The 25,802-nt window shown below is 39.2% G+C and overlaps 4 protein-coding genes and 1 pseudogene across 4 annotated transcripts; all 5 read left to right on the top strand.

Annotated features, from left to right (window-relative positions):
• Window positions 1-2,832: 2,832 nt before the first annotated feature.
• LOC122664269 (hydroquinone glucosyltransferase-like) lies at window positions 2,833-4,266 on the top strand. Its single transcript, XM_043860017.1, has one exon. The coding sequence runs from the start codon at window positions 2,851-2,853 to the stop codon at window positions 4,264-4,266; it is 1,416 nt and encodes a 471-aa protein (XP_043715952.1). The 5' UTR covers window positions 2,833-2,850.
• A 6,906-nt stretch (window positions 4,267-11,172) lies between these two features.
• LOC122664272 (hydroquinone glucosyltransferase-like) lies at window positions 11,173-12,588 on the top strand. The gene has a single exon (XM_043860021.1). The coding sequence runs from the start codon at window positions 11,173-11,175 to the stop codon at window positions 12,586-12,588; it is 1,416 nt and encodes a 471-aa protein (XP_043715956.1).
• Window positions 12,589-13,937: 1,349 nt separating this feature from the next.
• LOC122665991 (hydroquinone glucosyltransferase-like) lies at window positions 13,938-15,302 on the top strand. Its single transcript, XM_043862108.1, has one exon. The coding sequence runs from the start codon at window positions 13,938-13,940 to the stop codon at window positions 15,300-15,302; it is 1,365 nt and encodes a 454-aa protein (XP_043718043.1).
• Window positions 15,303-18,690: 3,388 nt separating this feature from the next.
• On the top strand, window positions 18,691-20,106 carry LOC122664271 (hydroquinone glucosyltransferase-like). Its single transcript, XM_043860019.1, has one exon. It carries the CDS (start codon window positions 18,691-18,693, stop codon window positions 20,104-20,106), a length of 1,416 nt encoding a protein of 471 aa, XP_043715954.1.
• A 2,309-nt stretch (window positions 20,107-22,415) lies between these two features.
• Window positions 22,416-23,971, top strand: LOC122665990 (annotated as a pseudogene).
• Window positions 23,972-25,802: the final 1,831 nt, after the last annotated feature.

The raw sequence follows: 25,802 nt of genomic DNA, 5'->3' as shown, positions 1-25,802 counted from the left end.
AATCTAAAAGATGATGAGAAAAAAAAAATGTATCTATTATATGGGAGTCAATTTCACTTGGACACTCTCCTATGTTGTTGATGCTTCATGGACTTGGAGGAAGATCCTTAAGCTCCAGAATATTTCATCAAATAAGATTAAATGCTTAATAATTGCGATGGCTCTTCAACCAAGTTATGGCTTGATATCGGGCATCGAAGTGGTTCTCCTTTCTGTCTTTGGTGAGAGGATTAGATATGATGCGGGCTCCAGTCTCATGGTTCTTGTCTCCTCTATTCTCATTGATGGTCTAAAGGATCTGGCCCCCAAACTTCTTCAGCACTTACCTTGGAGCTAGTTGCATTCAGTCTTCAAAAGTCCTCATGGTAGTGGGGATTATGTTTGGGGGACTCCCTCCTACTGCAAGTATTTTACTTCGGACTTTTCTTCGGCCTTTGCTTGGGAATTAGCTAGTGAGAACCAAAGGTACAACTGCTTTTTGATGGAATGTCATATGGTTTAGTCATCACATCATGAGGCATAGCTTTATCTCTTGGTGGGCTTTGACTCGCATCCTGCCCACTTAGGAGTTTATATCCCCAAGGAATATCAGTATTCCAAATTGCTGCCTTTGTTGGAATGCTATTGAGGACATTGACCATTGTTTTTGTTGCTCTTGCTCTTCAAATATTTAAGAGGAGGTTCTTCAAAAGTGCTAGTGTTCTCGTCTTCTTCTTCCTTCTATTGAAAGTGAATGGAGCAGATTAAGCAGGACTTCATGGTCTAATTGTGATTTACTTGCATCATTAGAATGCACTATTTTCATAAATCGGAATCAGACTGGTTGAATTACCTATTTGAATCGAAATTGGCCATGACCGATCCTGATTATGCTTTAAGATTTGACATGCCAATTCTAGGCCCATTACGGCCATTCATAATCTAATTTGGATCAGAATCAACAGTGACCGATTCAACCTCGATTCCAAGATTTACATTCGATGCTAGAATGTCCATGTCTCCTTTATTTTATTTAGTAGTTCGGGGAAACTAAAGTAATTAATCTTCAAACAAGACATTTGTCTGCTATTTATCTCAATAGGTATCATTTTAGAAATTGATAAAGGATATAGGATTCGTCTCAGCCAATACTTATAGGGATCACCTCATATCGGTCTGGATCAATAGATTTACCCCTGGTTTCCATTTTAAAAACTGGGTTTTTTTTAAAACCTTTTTACCTTTGATTCATACCGATCCATTGATACAAGATCGACTTTGGATCGAGATCAAGGATCAGATCGGGCGATTATGTCGATCTGAATCGCTCGATCTGATGTTGATCCCTAAAATTAACCATGATAGATATTGAGGGACAGAATTTGTTGTTTTTAGAATATGTAAATGATAGTTTAATTAATGATGGATGATAATATCGGATCCAAATCATTTAACTCAACTGCATATTTATTTTTGAAAATATGGATTTGGGGCTCTAGTAGTTAATTATCTCATTTTGGATAGATTCAGGAGTGATGCAGTCATAGTAGCATCACCAAACCTCACCACTATGACACTGTATTGTGGGCCCGTGACAACTAATTTCTTTTAAGCTATTCTAAACTTCCAAAGTCATGATCATCATCCATTACCACTTGAGCAGTCCCAACTGCCAACTCAACGATTGGTCTCATTGTACCAACCAAAAAAAAATACATGCAGAGTGCATGCAACCACAGCATCCACATGGGGTCCACCTCCTTCTATTAGATGTACTTGACGTCAAGTATGGACAGACAAATTGAGAAGATAAAAATTCACAATCACAGAGGAAGCTTCTATTACCTTTCTAGACAGATTATAACAGTCTTACCTGCACTGGTGAACTCATGATATTAATTTAAAAATAAAAATTAAAACAAATGAGAGAATTGCAATTTATCATCCACACGCTCTTAAGATAAATCAATAAATAAGATAAACCAAGAAGGGAGGGAGTGTGTGATCCTCTCTCAAGTGCGGTGCACTGTTTATAACTCTGACGTTATGAAGAGAAACTTCACATGAAACCATATACTAGTTTGTTGTCCTCTCAAAGCTTTGTAATTTCTAGAATATTTAAATGATAGTTTAAATGGTGGATGAAAATGCAGGATCCAAACCATTTACCACTTCTGCTTGTGAAAACCGTTACACTCAACTGTATAATTATTTCTGGAAATCAGGAGTTGGGACTCTAAAAGTACTTATCACTCACTCCAGGTTGACAACTAATTTCTGTGTAAACTATTCGAAACTTCTAAAGTCGTGATCATCCATTTGCACTTGGCACTGTCTCTTTATTTTTTTTTTTTCTATTGTTTTGGAAGTGCTACCCTCAACTCAAATTTCTGGTAATTAAGCTCTTCAAGACTTCTAAAGTCGTGGCCGTCCTTATCTTAATTAAAACTTTTATAGATATTATTTCTTTCTCTATGGTTAATGCGGTGTCCAACTCCAACACTTTACAGAGTTGTAGTGTGTCATCCACACGCTCCAAGATAAATAATAATTAAAATTTGATAACCCATGAGAGAGCCAATTGGCTTTTTTGAAAAAAATTATAAAATAAAATATCTATCTAAAGGTGGCTACTACCATGTTTCATGGTTGAGCTTAAATTACTCAATCACTCTCTATGCTTTTAAAAAGAAAAATAATAAATAAAGGACCGGGCCAGAGATCGAGCTGGGCAAATCTATATATAACCCCATCTCCCAATCCTTCTTCTTCATCCCTCCAAAATACATCTCTCTCACACAACCTCACAAGCTCACAAACGCTTTTATATCCAATTTCTCTTTGCCTTCCAACTTTGAATTCATAGCCACCATGAAAGGAGCAAAACAAACACCACAGATTGTCATTCTACCTGCTCCAGGTATGGGTCACCTAATCCCCCTTGTTGAGTTTGCTAAGCGATTCGTTCTTCACCATGATTTCAACATCACATTTACAATCCCAACTATTGAAGGTTCTCCAACCAACGCTCAGAAAGAAATCTTGGATAGCCTCCCCAAGTGCATCAACACCATCTTTCTCTCACCTGTTAACCTTGACGACCTCTCCAAGGATACAAAGGTCGAAACTCGTATCTACCTCACCATTCTCCGTTCCCTCCCTTCCCTACATGAAGCTATTAAGGTTTTAACTTCCACAACTCCCATCGCTGCCTTGGTTGTCGATCTCTTTGGCACCGATGCATTTGATGTGGCTAGGCAATTCAATCTTCCTTCTTACATCTTCTTCCCTTCCACGGCCATGGTGTTGTCATTGTTCCTCCATTTGCCCAAGCTTGATGAATCCCACTCTTGTGAATATAGAGAACTACTTGAACCAGTGAAATTACCCGGATGTGTACCAATTCATGGAAAAGAATTAATAGACTCACTCCAAGACAGACAGAGTAAGGTATATACATGGACTTTATACCATTCCAAGCGTTTCAAATTGGCTGATGGTATCCTATTAAATAGCTTCACCGAGATGGAGGCTGGCGCTATCAAGGCTTTGAAGGAGAGTGGAGACCCAAGTGTGCCACCTATATTCCCAATAGGACCACTCACACAAGATGGTTCGAGGGATAATGGAGCTGATATTTCAGGGTGCCTTAGGTGGTTGAATAATCAACCTATTGGTTCAGTTTTGTTTGTTTCATTTGGGAGTGGTGGTGCTCTCTCACGGGAGCAGCTAAATGAATTGGCGTTGGGATTGGAACTAAGTGGGCAAAGATTCTTATGGGTTGTCAAGAGCCCAAATACTTCCTATTTAGATGCCCAAACCGCTAGAGAAGACCCTTTGACATTCTTGCCCAAAGGTTTCTTAGAGAGGACCAAAGGAAGGGGTTTGGTGGTTCCTTCATGGGCTCCTCAAATACAAGTGCTTAGCCATGTCTCGACTGGAGGGTTCGTCACCCATTGTGGTTGGAACTCAACCTTAGAGAGCATAGTTCATGGAGTACCATTGATTGCGTGGCCACTCCATGCAGAACAAAAGATGAATGCAGTATCGCTAGTTGAAGATTTGAAAGTAGCTTTGAGACCCAAAGTGGAGAAGAATGGGATAGTAGGGAGAGTAGAGATTGCTAGAGTGGTCAAGTGCTTACTGGAAGGGGCCGAAGGAAAGAGCATACAGAAGCAGATGAGAATGCTCAAGGACGCAGCTACTACGGTATTAAGTGAAGAGGGGTCCTCTAGAAGATCACTCTCAGAAGTGGCACACAGATGGACATCCCAAGTGGGAATCTAAATTTTTTTTCCTTTCCATTGTTATTTTTTTTCTTTGTTTTTAACTGTACAAAGAGAAATCAATGGGTTATTTTTAGCTATTTTTAACTAAATAGAAATCAGTGGGTTATTATTTTTAGTTTAGTCTCTCTCTCTCTCTCTCTCTCTCTCCCTCCTTCCTGGAGCCATGTTTAATTAGAGCAAGGGTTTCCGTGTGTTTGACTATACTTTTCTCTAGTCGCCAATGGTAATTCTCTTGTGAGAAAAACCCTCCATCATAGACATTTTCTAAATTAAAAGTTCAGAAGTCCAACTTTCAATGGCTAAACACTAGTAATCTTTGAAACCCTTCTCTCAATCTAAAAGAATATGAGAAAAAATGTATCTATTTTTATGGGACTATTTTGTTTTAGTAATATAATTTTTGTTTAACGAACCAACCCCAAAATTATAGCTACAACGCTTCTTTAAAAGTCAAAGAGCAACTAGAGATTTAGAAATGTCAATTTTCAACAACTATTAAATCTGGTCGTCAATATCAGTATCGGGTCTGTCAATACAATACCAACATTTAAACCTTATGTTGATGATGTTTTCATTTTCTCTAGATCCGCTGAGATATCTTTATCTGTTGTTTCGAACACCTTAAGCTTGTTTGCAAACTTGTCTGGATTGGCCTTAAATCCCCATAAACCTTGATCTCTATCGATGGTCTGCCAATTGATGTTAAAGAGATTCTTAGGGATCTAGTGGGCCACGAGCTTGGTCAATTGCCCATTTCTTATCTTAGTCTCCCTCTTATGTTTTAGGTTCTGTGAGCATCACTACTCCCCGATTGTGGACAGACTCTAGAAAAGGCTTCAGCTATGGAAGAGTAGGCTTCCTTCCTTTTCAGAAATTAGAATCAAACTAGTTGAATGGTTGATTCGGATCAATATTAGCCATGACCGATCTCGATTCTGCTTTAAGATCCAACATGCTGATTCTAGGATTTATGGGATCCATTACAACCATTCATAATCCACTTTGAATCAGAATCAACAGTGACCGATTCAACCCCGATCCAAGTTTAAAATCTTTGCTAGAATGTCCGTCTCCTTTACTTTATTTGGTAGTTCGGGGAAACTAAACTAATTAATCTCCAAACAAGACATTTGTCAGCTATTTATCTCAATAGGTATCATTTTAGAAATCGGTAAAGGATACAAGATTCGTCTAAGTCGATACTGATACAAATCACTCCATATCGGTCTGGATCAATAGATTTACCCTTGCTTTCCATTTTAAAAACGAGATTTTTTTTTAAAACCTTTTTATCTTTGATCCATACCGATCCACTGATACGAGATGGGCCTTGGATCGAAATCAAGGACCAGATCGTGCAATCATGTCGATCCGATCTTGATCCCTAAAATTAACCATGATAGATATCGAGGGACAAAGCGTTGTTGTTTTTATAATATCTAAATGATAGTTTAATTAATGGTGGGGTGATAATACAGGATCCAAATCATCTGACTCAACTGCATATTTAATTTTGAAAATATGGAGTTGTTGGGGCTCTAGTAATTATCATATTTTAGATAAGGGTAAATCACACATCACCCTCTGGTTTTGAAACGAAACTCAGATCATCCCCTGGTTTTTGAAAAAACTCAAATCATCCATTGGTTTAGACCCCAATATGACAAATTAGTCCCTACCATTAGTTTTATGCTGTTAAGTAATGATGTCAGTATTCTAAACCAGGGGGTGATCTGATTTTCATTTGAATACCAGGGGATGACGTGTAATTTACCGTTTAGATAACTACTAGATTATCAAATCCAATAAATATGTATCATTTACTCACATTCTGGATAGATTCAGGAATGATGCAGTCGCAGTAGCATCACCAAACCTCACCACTATCACACTTTGTAGTGGGCCCGTGACAACTAATTTCTTGTAAGCTATTCTAAACTTCTAAAGTCATGATCATCATCCATTACCACTTGAGCAGTGGGGGCAGCGCCAACTGCCAACTCAAGGATTGATCTCATTGTACTCAAAAAAAATATATATATATATATATTCACGTGCAGAATTCATGCAACCACAGAGAAAGCTTCTATTATCTTTCTAGAATGCTTCAGTACTTTGGTTTTCAAACTCAAGTTGATCTCGATTCTTCCACATTGAGTTTAAGGAGAATGTTAAAGAATATCTATACACCTTCACATACCATTCAAATTTTTTGGTTTTATTTTTTGTTTTTTTTTTTTTTAATTTCACATAATTGTATATTTATCACATTTGATGTATTCGATCTCCAGGTTGGATTTATCAATTCCAGTACATTTTGGGTAGATCATTGGGTATTTTTTTCTGTTTTTTTGGGTAGATCATTGGGTATTTTTTTCTGTTTTTTTGGGTAAAAGATATTCTTATTCAAAAGAGTGTGAAGGACACGCGGGAGAGTAGTTACACAGCTCTCTCAGACATGGAGAGGATAACAGTCAAATCGTCGAAAACTCAATCGACAGGGCTTTCCTGGCTAGAATATCCGCATCAAAAATAGATCACTAATGGTTATATGAATTTTGGACTTCACAATTTCAAGAGTTTTTTTTTTTTTTTTTTTTTTTTTGGGGGTTGAACAGTTTCAAGAGTAATGCATTATTCGAAGTGGCATCACCAAACATCACCACTATGGAACTGTCTAGTGAGCCCATAGCCCATGACAACTCAAAATTTCGGTAAGTAATTCGATCGAAACTTCGAAAGTCTTGATCATCCATTAGTAATTATTAGTACCCTCACGAGGACACGAAGGGATTTCAATGGTCCCGTCTGTGCCAACTAAAATTTATGGTAAGCTCTTCAAGACCTCTAAAGTCGTGGCTGTGTTTACCTCTAATAACCTTATTAGATATTTCTTTATGGTTGCGGTGTCCAAATCCAAAGAATTCTTTTTTATTTTTGGTAGAAAATCCAAAGAATTCATTTTTTTTTTTTGGGTAAGAGAGAAATTTACTGAGAAAGGGGGTGTGTACAAACAGCAACTTCACGAGAGCGGAACTCATGAAGCCACTAAGTGGAAAGAGGCCAAAATCCAAAGAATTCAACACTTAGATTATAGGTGCCTTGGGTGCGTGCATTGTTGAATTTAATTAAAATAAATAATGATAATAATTAACTTTATAAAAATAACAAATAAAACAAATGGGAGAATTTCTTGCAATGTGTCATCCACACGCTCCAAGATAAATAAATTAATAAAATAAGATAAACCAAAAAAGGGAGTGTGTCATCCGAAGAGAAATTTCACATGAAACCATATGAGGGCCGGGGCCAGTTGGCTATTTGAATTAAATAATTTTTATTTTTCCCACTATCCCAGTTGGCTTGTTTTTTATCCTTTGTTTTTAACTGTACAAAGACAAATCAATGGGTTATTTTTAGTTGTTTTTTACTGTATAAAGAGACAACAGTGGGTTATTTTTAGTTTACTCTCTCTCTCTCTCTCTCTCTATCTCTCTCTTTCTCTCTCTCTCAGCCATGGTTAGTTATAGAAGTTCAACTTTCAACGGCTAAACACTAGTAATTTTGAAACCCTTCTCCCAATCTAAAAGATGATGAGAAAAAAAAAATGTATCTATTATATGGGAGTCAATTTCACTTGGACACTCTCCTATGTTGTTGATGCTTCATGGACTTGGAGGAAGATCCTTAATCTCCAGAATATTTCATCAAATAAGATTAAATGCTTAATAATTGCGATGGCTCTTCAACCAAGTTATGGCTTGATATCGGGCATCGAAGTGGTTCTCCTTTCTGTCTTTGGTGAGAGGATTAGATATGATGCGGGCTCCAGTCTCATGGTTCTTGTCTCCTCTATTCTCATTGATGGTCTAAAGGACCTGGCCCCCAAACTTCTTCAGCACTTACCTTGGAGCTAGTTGCATTCAGTCTTCAAAAGTCCTCGTGGTAGTGGGGAATATGTTTGGGGGACTCCCTCCTACTGCAAGTATTTTACTTCGGACTTTTCTTTGGCCTTTGCTTGGGAATTAGCTAGTGAGAACCAAAGGTACAACTGCTTTTTGATGGAATGTCATATGGTTTAATCATCACATCATGAGGCATAGCTTTATCTCTTGGTGGGCTTTGACTCGCATCCTGCCCACTTAGGAGTTTATATCCCCAAGGAATATCAGTATTCCAAATTGCTGCCTTTGTTGGAATGCTATTGAGGACATTGACCATTGTTTTTGTTGCTCTTGCTCTTCAAATATTTAAGAGGAGGTTCTTCAGAAGTGCCAGTGTTCTCGTCTTCTTCTTCCTTCTATTGAAAGTGAATGGAGCAGATTAAGCAGGACTTCATGGTCTAATTGTGATTTACTTGCATCATTAGAATGCACTATTTTCATAAATCGGAATCAGACTGGTTGAATTACCTATTTGAATCGAAATTGGCCATGACCGATCCTGATTATGCTTTAAGATTTGACATGCCAATTCTAGGCCCATTACGGCCATTCATAATCTAATTTGGATCAGAATCAACAGTGACCGATTCAACCTCGATTCCAAGATTTACATTCGATGCTAGAATGTCCATGTCTCCTTTATTTTATTTAGTAGTTCGGGAAACTAAAGTAATTAATCTTCAAACAAGACATTTGTCTGCTATTTATCTCAATAGGTATCATTTTAGAAATTGATAAAGGATATAGGATTCGTCTCGGCCAATACTTATAGGGATCACCTCATATCGGTCTGGATCAATAGATTTACACCTGGTTTCCATTTTAAAAACGGGGTTTTTTTTAAAACCTTTTTACCTTTGATTCATACCGATCCATTGATACAAGATCGACTTTGGATCGAGATCAAGGATCAGATCGGGCGATTATGTCGATCTGAATCGCTCGATCTGATGTTGATCCCTAAAATTAACCATGATAGATATTGAGGGACAGAATTTGTTGTTTTTAGAATATGTAAATGATAGTTTAATTAATGGTGGATGATAATATCGGATCCAAATCATTTAACTCAACTGCATATTTATTTTTGAAAATTTGGATTTGGGGCTCTAGTAGTTAATTATCTCATGTTGGATAGATTCAGGAGTCACAACCTTTCATTGTTCATGCTTCAATAATTGCATTCCTTGTTTCAAATGAAAAAGGAAAACATAGCTTAACCATCTGAGTTGAGTTTATCCAATAACTCTAACATTGAGTACTAGCTAACCAAGAGAGAGTCATTAATGGTAGGAACTGAAATGTAGAATCAAGAACAGAAGGGGAAAATTATCTCCTATTCCTCTAATAGGAGGTGGTGGACCTCACCTAGACAGAGTGTTTGGGCAGGGGTAGGGTGGTCATTCCAGCCCCCATGTTAGAGGAACTGAGAGACTAGGTCGGACAAGAAACTGAAGATGATAAAGATCCAAACAGAAGGCGACCATAGTAAGATACCTAAAGTTTGAATCTCAAGTTCTTCAACTAACTTATTCAATTGTCTTTAATCCTAAAAAGAAATTTCTAATACATAACTTGCGATGAGCGTGGCCTTCCTAACCACATTCTTCCATAAAATACAACATGAGAGGTGAGTCGTGTGAGTCTCGTGACTCGTGAGTGAGTGGTGGTAGATGACCAAATCGACGTTCCACCCTCCTGGGGTGAAGCCCCAATCTCCATTTGTCTCTTTCTCTCACTATTTTTCTTACTCTTTGTGGCAATTTACTAGGACCACTTGTTAGAATAGTCTTAAAAAAAAAAAAAAAACATGCAGAGTTCATGCAACCACAGCGTTCACGTGAGATCCACCTCCCTCTATTAGATGTACTTGACTTCAAGTAAAGACAGGCAAATTGAGAAGATAAAAATTCACAACCACAGAGGAAGCTTCTGTTACCTTTCTAGACAGATTATAACAGTCTTACCTGCATTGGCGAACTCATGATAATAATTTAAAAATAAAAATTAAAACAAATGAGAGAATTGCAGTATATCATCCACACGCTCTTAAGATAAATAAATAAATAAGATAAACCAAGAAGGGAGGGAGTGTGTGATCCTCTCTCAAGTGCGGTGCACTGTTTATAACTCTGACGTTATGAAGAGAAACTTCACATGAAACCATATACTAGTTTGTTGTCCTCTCAAAGCTTTGTAATTTCTAGAATATTTAAATGATAGTTTAAATGGTGGATGAAAATGCAGGATCCAAACCATTTACGACTTCTGCTTGTGAAAACCGTTACACTCAACTGTATAATTATTTCTGGAAATCAGGAGTTGGGACTCTAAAAGTACTTATCACTCACTCCAGGTTGACAACTAATTTCTGTGTAAACTATTCGAAACTTCTGAAGTCGTGATCATCCATTAGCACTTAGCACTGCCTCTTTATTTTTTTTTTTTTATTGTTTTGGAAGTGCTACCCTCAACTCAAATTTCTGGTAAGCTCTTCAAGACATCTAAAGTCGTGGCCGTCCTTGTCTTTAATTAAAACTTTTATAGTTATTATTTCTTTCTCTATGGTTAATGCGGTGTCCAAGTCCAACACTTGACAGAGTTGCAGTGTGTCATCCACACGCTCCAAGATATATAATAATTAAAATTAGATAACCCATGAGAGGGCCAATTGGCTTTTTTGAAAAAATAATAAAATATCTATCTAATCTAAAGGTGGCTACTACCATGTTTCATGGTTGAGCTTCTATATTACACAATCACTCTATGCTTTTAAAAAGAAAAATAATAAATAAAGGACTGGGCCGGAGATCAAGCTGGGCAAATCTATATATTACCCCATCTCCCAAACCTTCTTCTTCAACCCTCCAAAATACCTCTCTCTCACACAACCTCACAACCTCACAGGCGCTTATATATCCAATTTCTCTTTGCCTTCCAACTTTGAAAGCATAGTCACCATGAAAGGAGCAAAACAAACACCACACATTGTCATTCTATCTGCTCCAGGTATGGGTCACCTAATCCCCCTTGTTGAGTTTGCAAAGCGATTCGTTTTTCACCATGATTTCAACATCACATTTACAATCCCAACTATTGAAGGTTCTCCAACCAAAGCACAAAAAGAGATCCTGGATACCCTCCCCAAGTGCATCGATACCATCTTTCTCTCACCTGTTAACCTTGACGACCTCTCCAAGGATACAAAGGTCGAAACTCGTATCTACCTCACCATACTCCGTTCCCTCCCTTCCCTACATGAAGCTCTTAAGGTTTTAACTTCCACAACTCCCATCGCTGCCTTGGTTGTCGATCTCTTTGGCACCGATGCATTTAATGTGGCTAGGCAATTAAATCTTCCTTCTTACATCTTCTTCCCTTCCACGGCCATGGTGTTGTCATTGTTCCTCCATTTGCCCAAGCTTGATGAATCCCACTCTTGTGAATATAGAGAACTACCTGAACCAGTGAAATTACCCGGATGTGTACCAATTCATGGAAAAGAATTAATAGACTCACTCCAAGACAGACAGAGTAAGGTATATACATGGACTTTATACCATTCCAAGCGTTTCAAATTGGCTGATGGTATCCTATTAAATAGCTTCACTGAGATGGAGGCCGGCGCTATCAAGGCTTTGAAGGAGAGTGGAGACCCAAGTGTGCCACCTATATTCCCAATAGGACCACTCACACAAGATGGTTCGAGGGATAATGGAGCTGATATTTCAGGGTGCCTTAGGTGGTTGAATAATCAACCTATTGGTTCAGTTTTGTTTGTTTCATTTGGGAGTGGTGGTGCTCTCTCACAGGAGCAGCTAAATGAATTGGCGTTGGGATTGGAACTAAGTGGGCAAAGATTCTTATGGGTTGTCAAGAGCCCAAATACTACCTATTTAGGTGCCCAAAGCGCTGGAGAAGACCCTTTAACTTTCTTGCCAAAGGGTTTCTTAGAGAGAACCAAAGGAAGGGGTTTGGTGGTACCCTCATGGGCTCCTCAGATTCAAGTGCTTAGCCATGTCTCCACCGGAGGGTTCGTCACCCATTGTGGTTGGAACTCAACCTTAGAGAGCATAGTTCATGGGGTACCATTGATTGCATGGCCACTCCATGCAGAACAAAAGATGAATGCAGTATCCCTAGTTGAGGATTTGAAGGTAGCTTTGAGACCCAAAGTTGAAAAGAATGGGATAGTGGGGAGAGTGGAGGTTTCTAGGGTGGTGAAGTGCTTACTGGAAAGGGACGAAGGAAAGAGCATACAGAAGCGGATGAGAATGCTCAAGGACACAACTACTAAGGTGTTAAGTGAAGAGGGATCCTCTAGAAGATCACTCTCAGAGGTGGCACACAGATGGAAGTCCCAAGTGGGATTATGAACATTTTTCCCCTTGTTACTTTATTATTTGTTTTTAACTGTACAAAGAGAAATCAGTGGGTTATTTTTAGTTGTTTTTTACTTTATAAAGAGAAATTAGTGGGTTATTTTTAGTTTACTCTCTCTCTCTCTCTCTCTCTCTCTCTCTCTGTGCCATGGTTAGTTAGTGAAGTTCAACTTTCAACGGCTAAATACTGGTAATTTTGAAACCTATCTCTTAATCTAAAAGACGATGAGAAAAAAAAATGTAGCTATTATGTGGGAGTTAATTTCTTTTGGACACTATCCTGTGTTGTTGATGCTTCATGGACTTGGAGGAAGCTCCTTAAGCTCCAGAATATTTCATCAAATAAGATTAAATGCTTGATAATTGATGGCTCTTCAACCAAGTTATGGCTTATATCGGGCATTCAAGTGGTTCTCCTTTCTGTCTTTGGTGAGAGGATTTGATATGATTCGGTTCCAATCACATGGTTCTTGCCTCCAAACTTCTTCAGCACTTACCTTGGAGCTAGTTGCATTCGGTCTTCAAAAGTCCCCGTGGTAGTGGGGATTATGTTTAGTGGACTCCCTCCTACTGCAAGTACTTTACTTCGGCCTCTAATTGGGAATTAGCTAGTGAAAACCAAAGATACTACTGCTCTTTGAAGGAATGTCATATGGTTCAGTCATCACATCATGAGGCATATATAGCTTTATATCTTGGCAGGCTTTAACTCGCATGCTGCCCACTCAGGAGTTTCTGTCCCAAAGGATTATCAGTATTCCAAATTGCTACCTTTGTTAGAATGCTATTGAGGACATTGACTTTTGTTTTTTGGGAGAATGTTCTCTGTGCCGGGGGCCCAGGCTACGCCCAAACACATGGGGGTGGGGGCAATGACCACCCTGCCCCCTGAGTGGCAGGCCCATGTGTCTAGGCGCAACCTGCGCTGTGGCACAGAGAACATGAGCCCTTTTGCTTTTTTGTTGCACTTTCTCTTCAGGCATTTAAAAGGGGGTTCTTCAGATGTGTCAGCCTTCTCGTCTTCCCCTTTCTTCTCTTGAAAGCGAATGGAGAGGATTTAGGCAGGACTTCAAAGGCGAGTCGTTTGTAATTGAATGGTTAAAATGGTTCTCTATGCAACTATTTAAATAAATAAATAAATAAAGGACTGGGAGAGCTGGGCCAATCTATATATAGCCCCATCTCCCATTCTTTGTTCTTCATCTCTTCAAAATACATCACCCACAAGCACACAAGTGCTTCAATTTTCCAATTCTACTTTGCCTTCCAACCCTGCAGAAAGCTTAGCCAACATGAAAGGAGCAAAACAAACTCCACACATTATCATTCTACCTGCTCTAGGTATGGGTCATCTCATCCCCCTTGTTGAGTTTGCTAAGCAATTCGTTCTTCTTCATGATTTCAACATCACATTTACAATCCCAACTATTGAAGGTTCTCCTACCAACGCTCAGAAAGAGATCCTGGATAGCCTCCCCAAATGCATCGATACCATCTTTCTCTCACCTGTTAGCCTTGACGATCTCTCCAAGGATACAAAAGTCAAAACTCGTATCTACCGCACCATTCTCCTTTCCGTCCCTTCCCTACATGAAGCTCTAAAGCTCTTAACTTCCACAAATCCTATCGCTGCCTTGGTTGTTGATCTCTTTGGCACCGATGCATTTGATGTGGCTAGGCAATTCAATCTTCCTTCTTACATCTTCTTCCCTTCCACGGCCATGGTGTTGTCATTGTTCCTCCATTTGCCCGAGCTTCACGAGTTGAACTCTTGCGAATATAGAGAACTACCTGAACCAATGAAGTTGCCCGGATGTGTACCAATTCATGGAAAAGATTTAATGGACTCCCTCCAAGACAGACAGAGTAAGGTATATACATGGACTTTATACCATTCCAGGCATTTCAAATTGGCCGATGGTATCCTATTAAATAGCTTAATGGAGATGGAAGCCGACACTATTAAGGCTTTGAAGGAAAGTGGAGACCCAAGTGTGCCACCTATTTACCCAATAGGGCCACTCACACAAGATGGTTCGAAGGATAATGGAGCTGATATTTCTGGATGCCTTAGGTGGTTAAACAATCAACCTATTGGTTCTGTCGTGTTTGTTTCATTTGGGAGTGGTGGTGCCCTCCCATGGGAGCAGCTTAATGAATTGGCGTTGGGATTGGAACTTAGTGGGCAAAGATTCTTATGGGTTGTCAAGAGCCCAAATGCTACCTATTTAGGTGCCCAAAGCACTGGAGAAGACCCTTTGACTTTCTTGCCAAAGGGTTTCTTAGAGTGGACCAAAGGAAGGGGTTTGGTGGTACCATCATGGGCTCCTCAAATACAAGTGCTTAACCATGTCTCTACCGGAGGGTTCGTCGCCCATTGTGGTTGGAACTCAACCTTAGAGAGCGTGGTTCATGGAGTACCATTGATTGCGTGGCCACTCCATGTAGAACAAAAGATGAATGCAGTATCGCTAGTTGAAGATTTGAAAGTAGCTTTGAGACCCAAAGTAGAGAAGAATAGGATAGTGGGGAGAGTGGAGGTTGCTAGAGTGGTGAAGTGCTTACTAGAAGGGGACGAAGGAAAGAGAATACAGAAGCAGATGAGAAAGCTCAAGGACACAGCTACTAATGTGTTAAGTGAAGAGGGGTCCTCTAGAAGATCACTCTCAGAGGTGGCACACAGATGGAAATACCAAGTGGGAATTTGATTTTTTCCCTCTTGGTTTGTATAGTTTTCCTACTTAGTTTATTGTTTGTTTTCAATTGTACATAGAGAACTCGGTTCGTTATTATCAGTTTATTAACTATCTCTCTCATCCGAATCATGTCCTTGTATAAGTACATAAGTTGTTGTTCTTGTTGCCTTATTAGTTGACACGTGGATGGCCATCAACAGACAAAGAGATCCAAAACTAAAGCACCCAAAATCCACAAAATGGATCACTAAAACCTATACCGAGGTCCCGTCTACATATCCCAACAAATGTCTTCTTTAATAAAAGCAGGTGGAACCATCCCTGAATATAAGATTTTGAAATTGAAGCTTGTTTACCTAAAGAGTCTAACCACATTTACTTCACGGAAGCAATGAGATATTCTCCATGATATACTATCAAGAAAATTTTGATAGTAGCACCATTGTTGCATAAAGCACCATGGAATATTCTGATCTTGAATGTATGACACCACAAAGAAAGAATCACATTCAAATCATGCATATATTGTCCTATAGAAGGAAACAATTCAAATACAAATTTCATTGCCAAACGTGCACCTCTACATCAGTGCCACAAACGTTTAGGCCATCCATCTCTTCATTTTGTTTGCAGTATTTTGCCTATAATTTTAAAGTACTTGTCTCTTCTCAATCTGATTTGCAATTTGTAGTGCCTACCAATAAGGAAAAAGTCATAAACTGCCATTCAAAACGGTTGAACATAAGTGTCTGAAACCCCGTCTAGGGACCTTAACATAAGTCTACTTTTCCCCCTAAAAAAAGTCTGACATGTTTCCAACTTTTGTAAGTTTAAGGCACTTGTTGATAACCTTTTTTATTGCAAAATCAAACACTTTCATAGCGATTGGGGTGGGGAATATCGTAACGACTCCACCTACTTGGAAACTAATGGCATTGAGCACAGGCTCTCTTGCCTTCATACCGATGAACAAAAAGGTTTGGTTGAGCATCGTCTTCGACACATTGTAGATACGGGCCTTGCTCTTATGTCTCATGCCCATGTTCCAAAACAATACTGACAATTTGTCTTTGATACCGCAGTCTTCCTCATCAATCAACTCCCTACTCTACTCCTACACAATGTCTCCCCAATGTATAAGCTAGTTATTTGGTACCCATCCTAGCTATAGTCAACTTCATGTTTTTCAAAATGCATATTTCTCTCTATTACGACTCTATAATAAACACAAACTTGACTATAGGTCTGCACTTCACACATTCTTGGGTTATAGCTCTAGACATCGTGGTTATCAATGTCCTAATAATAATCAAACAAATTCTTCCTAATCAAACAAACCCCTAAACCTGCACCCTCTTTACTTGAACCACCACCTACTCCTCTCATGGCTTCCCCAACCCACCATACAAAATTCCCCAACACCCCAACCGATAACCTCAACGGCTCCAGTCCAACCATCCCCTCTCATCACCGCTGCTTCACCATCTAAGCACGCCTCCCTTACTAGCTTGGATTCCTCCCTAGTATCCCTAGATTTAGTCGTTGATCTACCTGTTCCTACAACCCCTATGAAACTCCTATGCCGATTTAGAGGAAAACAACCCATTATGAAGTGATACCTTTCTACATAGCGGAGTTCTAAGACGTCTAACTAAAAGTTTATCAATTCTGCTCAACTGATCCCATACTCGTAAAAGGTCCACTGAGGAAGCGGAGCCAAGGTCCCACCCACCCTCCTTGAGAATGAAGCGAACCATTACAAGCTTGTCTGATCCAGCATCATAACGAATACAATCATCATAGGATTTGATCATTCAATAGTAAATACTACTTCAGGGGCTTGTGGTGATTTAGCTGCATCACTAGAATGCACTACTGTTCCAAAAATCGAAATTGGATCAGTTGAATTGATCGAAATCGACCCTCACCGATATCGATTTTTGACATTCTGGAATGACCAGTTCTAAGATTTTTGTTATCAAATCTCTTGGTTTTCAGATACGACAAGCCGAGTAATTCTAAGATTTTTAGGTCTAATTCAAACTGAAACCGGCCAATAATTTTAATCTGAAAATGGATCAGAATCGACAGCGACCAATTCGACCCTGAATCCAAGTTTAAGATCGTTACTACAATACCCTTGTCTCCCTTACTTTATTGGACAGCTCAGGGAAAACTAAAGTAATTAATCTACAAATAAGACCTTTATCCACAATGTTTCTCAATAGATATTGAGGGACAAAGCTTTGTGGTTTCTAGAGTATCTAAATGATAAATCAAATGGTGGATGATAATGCAGGATCCATACCATTTCCTTATATATATATATATATATATATATATATTTTTTTTTTGTTTTAAGAAAAGAGGGGAGTTGGGGCTCTAGAACTTATCACACTTGATGTATGTATGTTCCAGGTTGGATTTAATCAAATCCGGTACATGTCATTTACTCACATTTTTGGATATAGATTCAAGAGTGACACACACACTCTCAGTAGAATCACCAAACGTCACCAATATTGTGACACTGTGTAGGGGGCCGTGACAATTCATTTCTTTTAAGCTATTCTTTTGGAGGGGTCAGATCTGTCCTCACCCGTCCACATGTGGATAGCTGATCCGGATTTCTAACGTCACGAGACACGAAGCTCTTCAAGACTTCTAAAGTCAGTGCCAACTCATGGATTAATTTCTTCTATATAGTTGGGGTGTCCTCCAACAATTGACAAATCTTAAATGCCTTCGGTGCAGTATTGGTCAATTCATGATAATTAACAATAAATTTATTAAAAAAATTTATTTCAAACAAATGAGAAAATTGCAGTGTGTCAACCACACGCTCCAAGGAAATTAAATAATATAAAAAATAGATAAAAAAAACAAGAAAATGAAGTGTGTAATCCAAAAGCACCAAAATAAATTAAAGAAAATTCAGACTTTAGTCTTTACCAAGAGAAACCTCACACGAAACCATTCTGAGGTCTAATTGGCTGTTTCAAAAATAATTTTTTAATAGATAACAACTGGTTTTTTTTTTTGGTAAAATAGACAACAACTGTTAGAAACCTAATTTAATGAATCGTGAAAATGACTACCTCAAAAGAACTCTCAGAATTATATAAATAACAAAAATATCTAAGGTAGCTAAAATCACTAGGTAAACCTCAATCGAGGCAGCGAGAGAGTGGAAAAAAACACAAGGAAGAAACAACGAAACTATGATATAAAAAAAATAAAGAAAGGAAGGACGGGGAGAGAAGGGCCAATCTATATATAGCCCCATCTCCCATTCTTTGTTCTTCATCTCTCCAAAATATATCTCGCACAATCACACAAGAGCTTCAATTCTCCAATTTTACTTTGCCTTCCAACCCTGCAGAAAGCATAGATAGGCACCATGAAAGGAGCAAAACAAACTCCACACATTGTCATTCTACCTGCTCCAGGTATGGGTCATCTCATCCCCCTTGTTGAGTTTGCTAAGCGATTCGTTCTTCTTCATGATTTCAACATCACATTTACAATCCCAACTATTGAAGGTTCTCCAACCAACGCTCAGAAAGAAATCCTGGATAGCCTCCCCAAATGCATCAATACCATCTTTCTCTCACCTGTTAGCCTTGACGATATCTCCAAGGATACAAAGGTCGAAACTCGTATCTACCTCACCATACTCCGTTCCCTCCCTTCCCTACATGAAGTTCTAAAGCTCTTAACTTCCACAAATCCCGTTGCTGCGTTGGTTGTTGATCTCTTTGGCACCGATGCTTTTGATGTGGCTAGGCAATTCAATCTTCCTTCTTACATCTTCTTCCCTTCCACGGCCATGGTGTTGTCATTGGTCCTCCATTTGCCCGAGCTACACGAGTTGAACTCTTGTGAATATAGAGAACTGCCTGAACCAGTGAAATTACCCGGATGTGTACCAATTCATGGAAAAGATTTACTGGACTCCCTCCAAGACAGACAGAGTAAGGTATATACATGGACTTTATACCATTCCAAGCGTTTCAAATTGGCCGATGGTATCCTATTAAATAGCTTCATGGAGATGGAAGCCGGTGCTATTAAGGCTTTGAAGGAGAGTGAAGGCCCAAGTGTGCCACCTATATACCCAATAGGACCACTCACACAGGATGGTTTGAGGGATGATGGATTTGATACTTCTGGGTGCCTTAAGTGGTTGAACAATCAACCTATTGGTTCTGTCTTGTTTGTTTCATTTGGGAGTGGTGGTGCCCTCTCACAAGAGCAGCTGAATGAATTGGCGTTGGGATTAGAGCTTAGTGGGCAGAGATTCTTATGGGTTGTCAAGAACCCAAATACTACCTATTTAGGTGCCCAAAGCGTTGGAGAAGACCCTTTGACTTTCTTGCCAAAGGGTTTTTTAGAGAGGACCAAAGGAAAGGGTTTGGTGGTTCCCTCATGGGCTCCACAAATTCAAGTGCTTAGCCATGTCTCAACCAGAGGGTTCGTCACCCACTGTGGTTGGAATTCAACCTTAGAGAGCATGGTTCATGGTGTACCATTGATTGCGTGGCCACTCCATGCAGAACAAAAGATGAATGCAGTATCGCTAGTTGAAGATTTGAAAGTAGCTTTGAGACCCAAAGTAGAGAAGAATGGTATAGTGAGGAGAATGGAGATTGCTAGAGTGGTGAAGTGCTTACTGGAAGGGGATGAAGGAAAGAACATACAGAAGCGGATGAGAATGCTCAAGGATGCAGCTACAAAGGTGTTAAGTAAAGAGGGGTCCTCTAGAAGATCGCTCTCAGAGGTGGCACACAGATGGAAATCCCAAGTGGGAATATAAATTTTTTTTCTTTGTTTTTAACTGTACAAAGAGAAATTAGTGGATTATTATTTTTAGTTTACTCTCTCTCTCTTTCTCTCTCTCTCTCTCTCTCTTGGAGCCATGTTTAGTTAGAACAAGGGTTTCCGCATGTTTGACTATACTTCTCGCTAGTCACCAATGGTACTTCTCCTGTGAGGAAAACCCTCTATCATAGACTTTTTCTAAATTAAAAGTATAGAAGTTCTACTTTCAACAGCTAAACACTAGTAATCTTTGAAACCCTTCTCCCAATCTAAATAAAGATGAGAAAAGATTCATTTATTTTGTGGGATTTTTTTGTTTTAGTAATATAGATTTTTAAAATATCACATTTTAAGGAACCAACTCCAAAATTATAGATACAACACTTCTTGAAAAGTCAAGGAGCAACTAGAAATTTAGAAATGACAACTTTCAACAACTGTTAAATCTGGTGTTCAAGGTGCTCTAGTCATCAATATCAGTATCGGGTCCGTCAATACAATACCAACATTTAAACCTATGTTGATGATGTCTTCATTTTCTCTAGATCCTCTGAGATATCTTTATCAGTTGTTTCGAATGCCTTAAGCTTATTTGCAAACTTGTCTGGATTGGCCTTAAATCTCTAAAAATCTTGCTCTTCATTTCTGGTCTAACAATTGATGCTAAAGAGATTCTTAGAGATCTAGTGGTCCACGAACTTGTTCAATTGCCCATCTCTTATCTGAGTCTCCCTCTTATTCTTTTAAGGTTCTCTAAGCATCACTATTCGTCTATTCCGGACAGGCTCAAGAAAAGGCTTCAGTTATGGAAGAGTAGGCTTCTTCTTTCCTTTTCTAGTAGGTTGGAGTTGGTTAAAGCAATCATAAACTGCCTTTCAAAAGGGCTGAACATAAGTCTACAAAACCCCGTCTACGGACCTTAACCAATTGTATCTGCCGAAGGCCACCAGTATTATGTTCACTATTTAGATGACTTTACAAAGTATATATGACTTTTCCCCCTCAAACCAATGAACATAATGGTTCGGTTGAGCGTCATCTTCGACACATAGTAGAAACAGGCCTTGCTCTTATGTCACATGCCCATGTTCCAAAACAATACTGACAATTTGCCTTTGATACCGCAGTCTTCCTCATCAATCAAATGCCTACTCTACTCCTACACAATGTCTCCCCAATGTATAAGCTAGTTATTTGGTACCCATCCTAGCTATAGTCAACTTCATGTTTTTCGAAATGCATATTTCCCTCTATTACGACTCTATGATAAACACAAACTTGATTATAGGTCTGCACTTCACACATTCTTGGGTTATAGCTCTAGACATCATGGTTATCGAGGTCCTAATAATCAATCAAATTCTATCCTAATCGAACGAACCCCTAAACCTGCACCCTCTTTACTTGGACCACCACCTACTCCTCTCATGGCTTCCCCAACCCACCATACAAAATTCCCCAACACCCCAACCGATAACCTCAACGGATCCAGCCCAACCATCCCCTCTCATCACCGCAGCTTCACCATCTAAGCCCGCCTCCCCTACTAGCTTGGATTCCTCCCTACCATCCCTAGATTCAGTTGTTGATCTACTTATTCCCACAGCCCTATGATGCTCCTATGCCGATTTAGAGGAAAACAACCCATTATAAAGAGCTACCTTTCTACATAGCAGAGTTCGAAGACGTCTAACTAAAAATCTATCAATACTGCTCAATTGATCCCATACTCGTAAAAGGTCCACTGAGGAAGCAGAGAATCGTTATCCCCTCCAATTCGCTGTCCGCTCCAATTCCTCACATAGGAGTGGAAATGACCACCCTACCATCCCTAGATTTAGTCGTTTATCTATCTGTTCCCACAACCCCTATGAAGCTCCTATGCCGATTTAGAAGAAAACAACCCATTATAAAGAGCTACCTGTCTATATGGCGGAGTCGGATTCATGGAGCTAGAGTAGTCCTTACCTAGAAACTATTGAAGGATTTGATTTCAATAGTAAATACAACTTATGGGCATATGGTGATTTACTTGCATCACTAGAATGCACTACTATTTCAAAAATAACAATTGGATCAGTTGAATTGGCTGATACAGATCGAAATCGATTTTTGACATTCTGAAATGACCAGTTCTAGGGTTTTTGTTATCATATCGCTGGTTTTCAGATACGACAAGCCGAGTAATTCTAGGATTTTCAGGAATAATTCAAGTTGAAACTAGCCAATAATTTTAATTTGATATGAATCAGAATCGACAGTGACCAATTCGACCTTGAATCCAAGTTTAAAATCGTTACTACAATGCCCTTCCCTCCTCTACTTTATTGGGCAGAGCAGGGGAAACTAAAGTTAGTAATCTACAAACAAGACCTTAACTCACAATGTTTCTCAATAGGTATTGAGAGACAAAGCTTTGTGGTTTCTAGAATATCTAAATGATAATTTAAATGATGGATGATAATGCAGGATACATACCATTTCCTTGTTTTTTTTAAGTTGGGGCTCTAGAACTTATCACACTTGATGTATGTATGTATGTTCCAGGTTGGATGTAGATGTATGTATGTATGTTCTACATGTCATTTACTCACATTTTGGATATAGATTCAAGAGTGACACCAAACGTCACCAATATTGTGAAACTGTGCAGTGGGCCCCTGTGACAACTCATTTCTTCTAAGCTATTCTTTTGAAAGTGCTAACCTCACGGGGATAGGAAGCTCTTCCAGACTTCTAAAGTCAATGCCAACTCATGGATAAATTTCTTCTATATAGTTGGGGTGTCCTTGTCCAACAATTGAGAGATCTTAACTGCCTTCGGTGCAATATTGGTCAATTCATGATAGAGAACTACCTGAACCAGTGAAATTACCCGGATGTCCTTGTCCAACATTTGCCCGAGTTTCACGAGTTGAACTCTTGCGAATATAGAGAACTACCTGAACTAGTGAAATTACCCGGATGTGTACCAATTCATGGAAAAGATTTACTGGACTCCCTCCAAGACAGACAGAGTAAGGTATATACATGGACTTTATACTATTCCAAGCATTTCAAATTGGCCGATGGTATCCTATTAAATAGCTTCATGGAGATGGAAGCCGGTGCTATTAAGGCTTTGAAGGAGAGTGAAGACCCAAGTGTGCCACCTATATACCCAATAGGACCACTCACATAGGATGGTTTGAGGGATGATGGATCTGATACTTCTGGGTGCCTTAAGTGGTTGAACAATCAACCTATTGGTTTTGTCTTGTTTGTTTCATTTGGGAGTGGTGGTGCCCTCTCACAAGAGCAGCTGAATGAATTGGCGTTGGGATTAGAGCTTAGTGGGCAAAGATTCTTATGGGTTGTCAAGAACCCAAATACTACCTATTTAGGTGCCCAAAGCGTTGGAGAAGACCCTTTGACTTTCTTGCCAAAGGGTTTTTTAGAGAGGACCAAAAAAAAAGGGTTTGGTGGTTTCCTCATGGGCTCCACAAATTCAAGTGCTTAGCCATGTCTCAACCAGAGGGTTCGTCACCCACTGTGGTTGGAATTCAACCTTAGAGAGTGTGGTTCATGGAGTACCACTGATTGCGTGACCACTCCATGCAGAACAAAAGATGAATGCAGTATCACTAGTTGAAGATTTGAAAGTAGCTTTGAGACCCAAAGTAGAGAAGAATGGGATAGTGGGGAGAGTCGAGATTGCTAGGGTGGTGAAGTGCTTACTGGAAGGGGACGAAAGAAAGAGCATACAAAAGCAGATGACAATGCTCAAGGACGCAGCTACTAAGGTGTTAAGTGAAGAGGGGTCCTCTAGAAGATCACTCTCAGAGGTGGCACACAGATGGAAATCCCAAGTGGGAATCTAATTTTTTTTTCTTCTTTCCATTGTTATTTTATTTCATTGTTTATAACTGTACAAAGAGAAATTAGTGGATTATAATTTTTAGTTTACTCTCTCTCTCTCTCACCCTCCTGGAGCCATGTTTAGTTAGAGCAAGGGTTTCCGCATGTTTGACTATACTGCTCGCTAGTTGCCAATGTTACTTCTCTTGTGAGAAAAACCCTCCATCATAGACATTTTCTAAATTAAAAGTTTAGAAATTCAACTTTCAACGGCTAAACACTAGTAATCTTTGCAACCCTTCTCCCAATCTAAAAGAAGATGAGAAAAAATGTATCTATTTTACGGGACTTTTTTGTTTTAGTAATATAGATTTTTTTTAAAATACCACATTTTAACGAACCAACCGCAAAATTATAGATACAACACTTCTTCAAAAGTCAAAGAGCAACTAGAAATTTAGAAATGTCAACTTTCAACAACTATTAAATCTGGTGTACAAGGCGCTCTAGTCGTCAATATCAGTATCGGGTCCGTCAATACAATACCAACATTTAAACTTATGTTGATGATGTCTTCATTTTCTCTAGATCCTCTGAGATATCTTTATCTGTTGTTTCGAACGCCTTAAGCTTATTTGCAAACTTGTTTGGATTGGCCTTAAATCCCCAAAAATCTTGATCTCCATCTCTGGTCTGCCAATTGATGTTAAAGAGATTCTACGGGATCTAGTGGGCTGCAAGCTTGGTCAATTGCCCATTTCTTATCTTAGTCTCCCTCTTATGTTTTTAGGTTCTCTGAGCATCACTACTCCCCTATTGCGGATAGGCTCTAGAAAAGGATTCAGTTATTGAAGCAAAAACTTCTTTCCTTTTCTAGCAAGTTGGTATTGGTTAGAGCAGTCATGTAGTCTTCTTATTTATACTGAATTGGAGTTTATGAGATTCTGAGCTCGATGATCAGGAAGATTGAGGCTCTTATGAATTCCTTTGGAAAGGGAGCAATAACAATAGATTCGTACGTACTATCAATTGAGCTTCTGTCTACCTTCCAAAGAAGGGGGGGGGGAATTTTATCTATTAAGGTTTAAAGAAGTCAATAAAATTGTCCTCTTGAAGCTTCTGTGGAGGATTGCAAAGAAAGATAGTATTTGGATTATTTGGGTATACTCTAGGTAACTCAAGTCCGATTTCATTTGGACAGTCTCTTGTGTTGTTGATGCTTCATGGACTTTGAGCAAGCTCCTTAAGCTCCAAAATATTTCATTAAATAAGATTAAATGGTTAATAATTGCAATGGCTCTTCAACCAAGTAATGGCTTGATATCGGGCATCCAAGTGGTTCTTCTTTCTGTCTTTGGTGAGAGAATTCGATATGATGCGGGCTCTAGTCTCATGGTTCTTGTCTCCTCTATTCTCATTGATGGTCTAAAGGACCTGGCCCCCCAACTTCTTCAGTACTTACCTTGGAGCTAGTTGCATTCAGTCTCCAAAAGTCCTCGTGGTAGTGAGGATTATGTTTAGTGGACTCCCTCCTACTGCAAGTACTTTATTTCGGACTTTACTTCGGCCTCTGCTTGGGAATTAGCTAGTGAGAACCAAAGGTACAATTGCTCTTTGATGGAATGTCATATGGTTCAGTCATCACAACATGAGGCATAGCTTTATCTCTTGGCGGGCTTTGACTCGCATCCTGCTCACTCAGGAGTTTCTGTCCCCAAGGAATATCAGTATTCCAAATTGCTGCCTTTGTTGGAATGCTATTGAGGACATTGACCATTGTTTTTGTTGCTCTTGCTCTTCAAGTATTTAAGAAGAGGTTCTTCAGAAGTGTCAGCGTTCTCGTCTTCCTCTTCC

This window comes from Telopea speciosissima, chromosome 6 (genome assembly GCF_018873765.1).
Source record: "Telopea speciosissima isolate NSW1024214 ecotype Mountain lineage chromosome 6, Tspe_v1, whole genome shotgun sequence".
In the NCBI taxonomy this organism is placed as follows: domain Eukaryota; kingdom Viridiplantae; phylum Streptophyta; class Magnoliopsida; order Proteales; family Proteaceae; genus Telopea; species Telopea speciosissima.
This window is presented reverse-complemented; position numbering and strand designations above follow the sequence as displayed.

Bases quoted from the DNA above. Each gene is read 5' to 3' on its own strand.
- LOC122665991 (XM_043862108.1), top strand. From the start codon at position 13,938: ATGGGTCATCTCATCCCCCTTGTTGAGTTTGCTAAGCAATTCGTTCTT.
- LOC122664272 (XM_043860021.1), top strand. From the start codon at position 11,173: ATGAAAGGAGCAAAACAAACACCACACATTGTCATTCTATCTGCTCCA.
- LOC122664269 (XM_043860017.1), top strand. From the start codon at position 2,851: ATGAAAGGAGCAAAACAAACACCACAGATTGTCATTCTACCTGCTCCA.
- LOC122664271 (XM_043860019.1), top strand. From the start codon at position 18,691: ATGAAAGGAGCAAAACAAACTCCACACATTGTCATTCTACCTGCTCCA.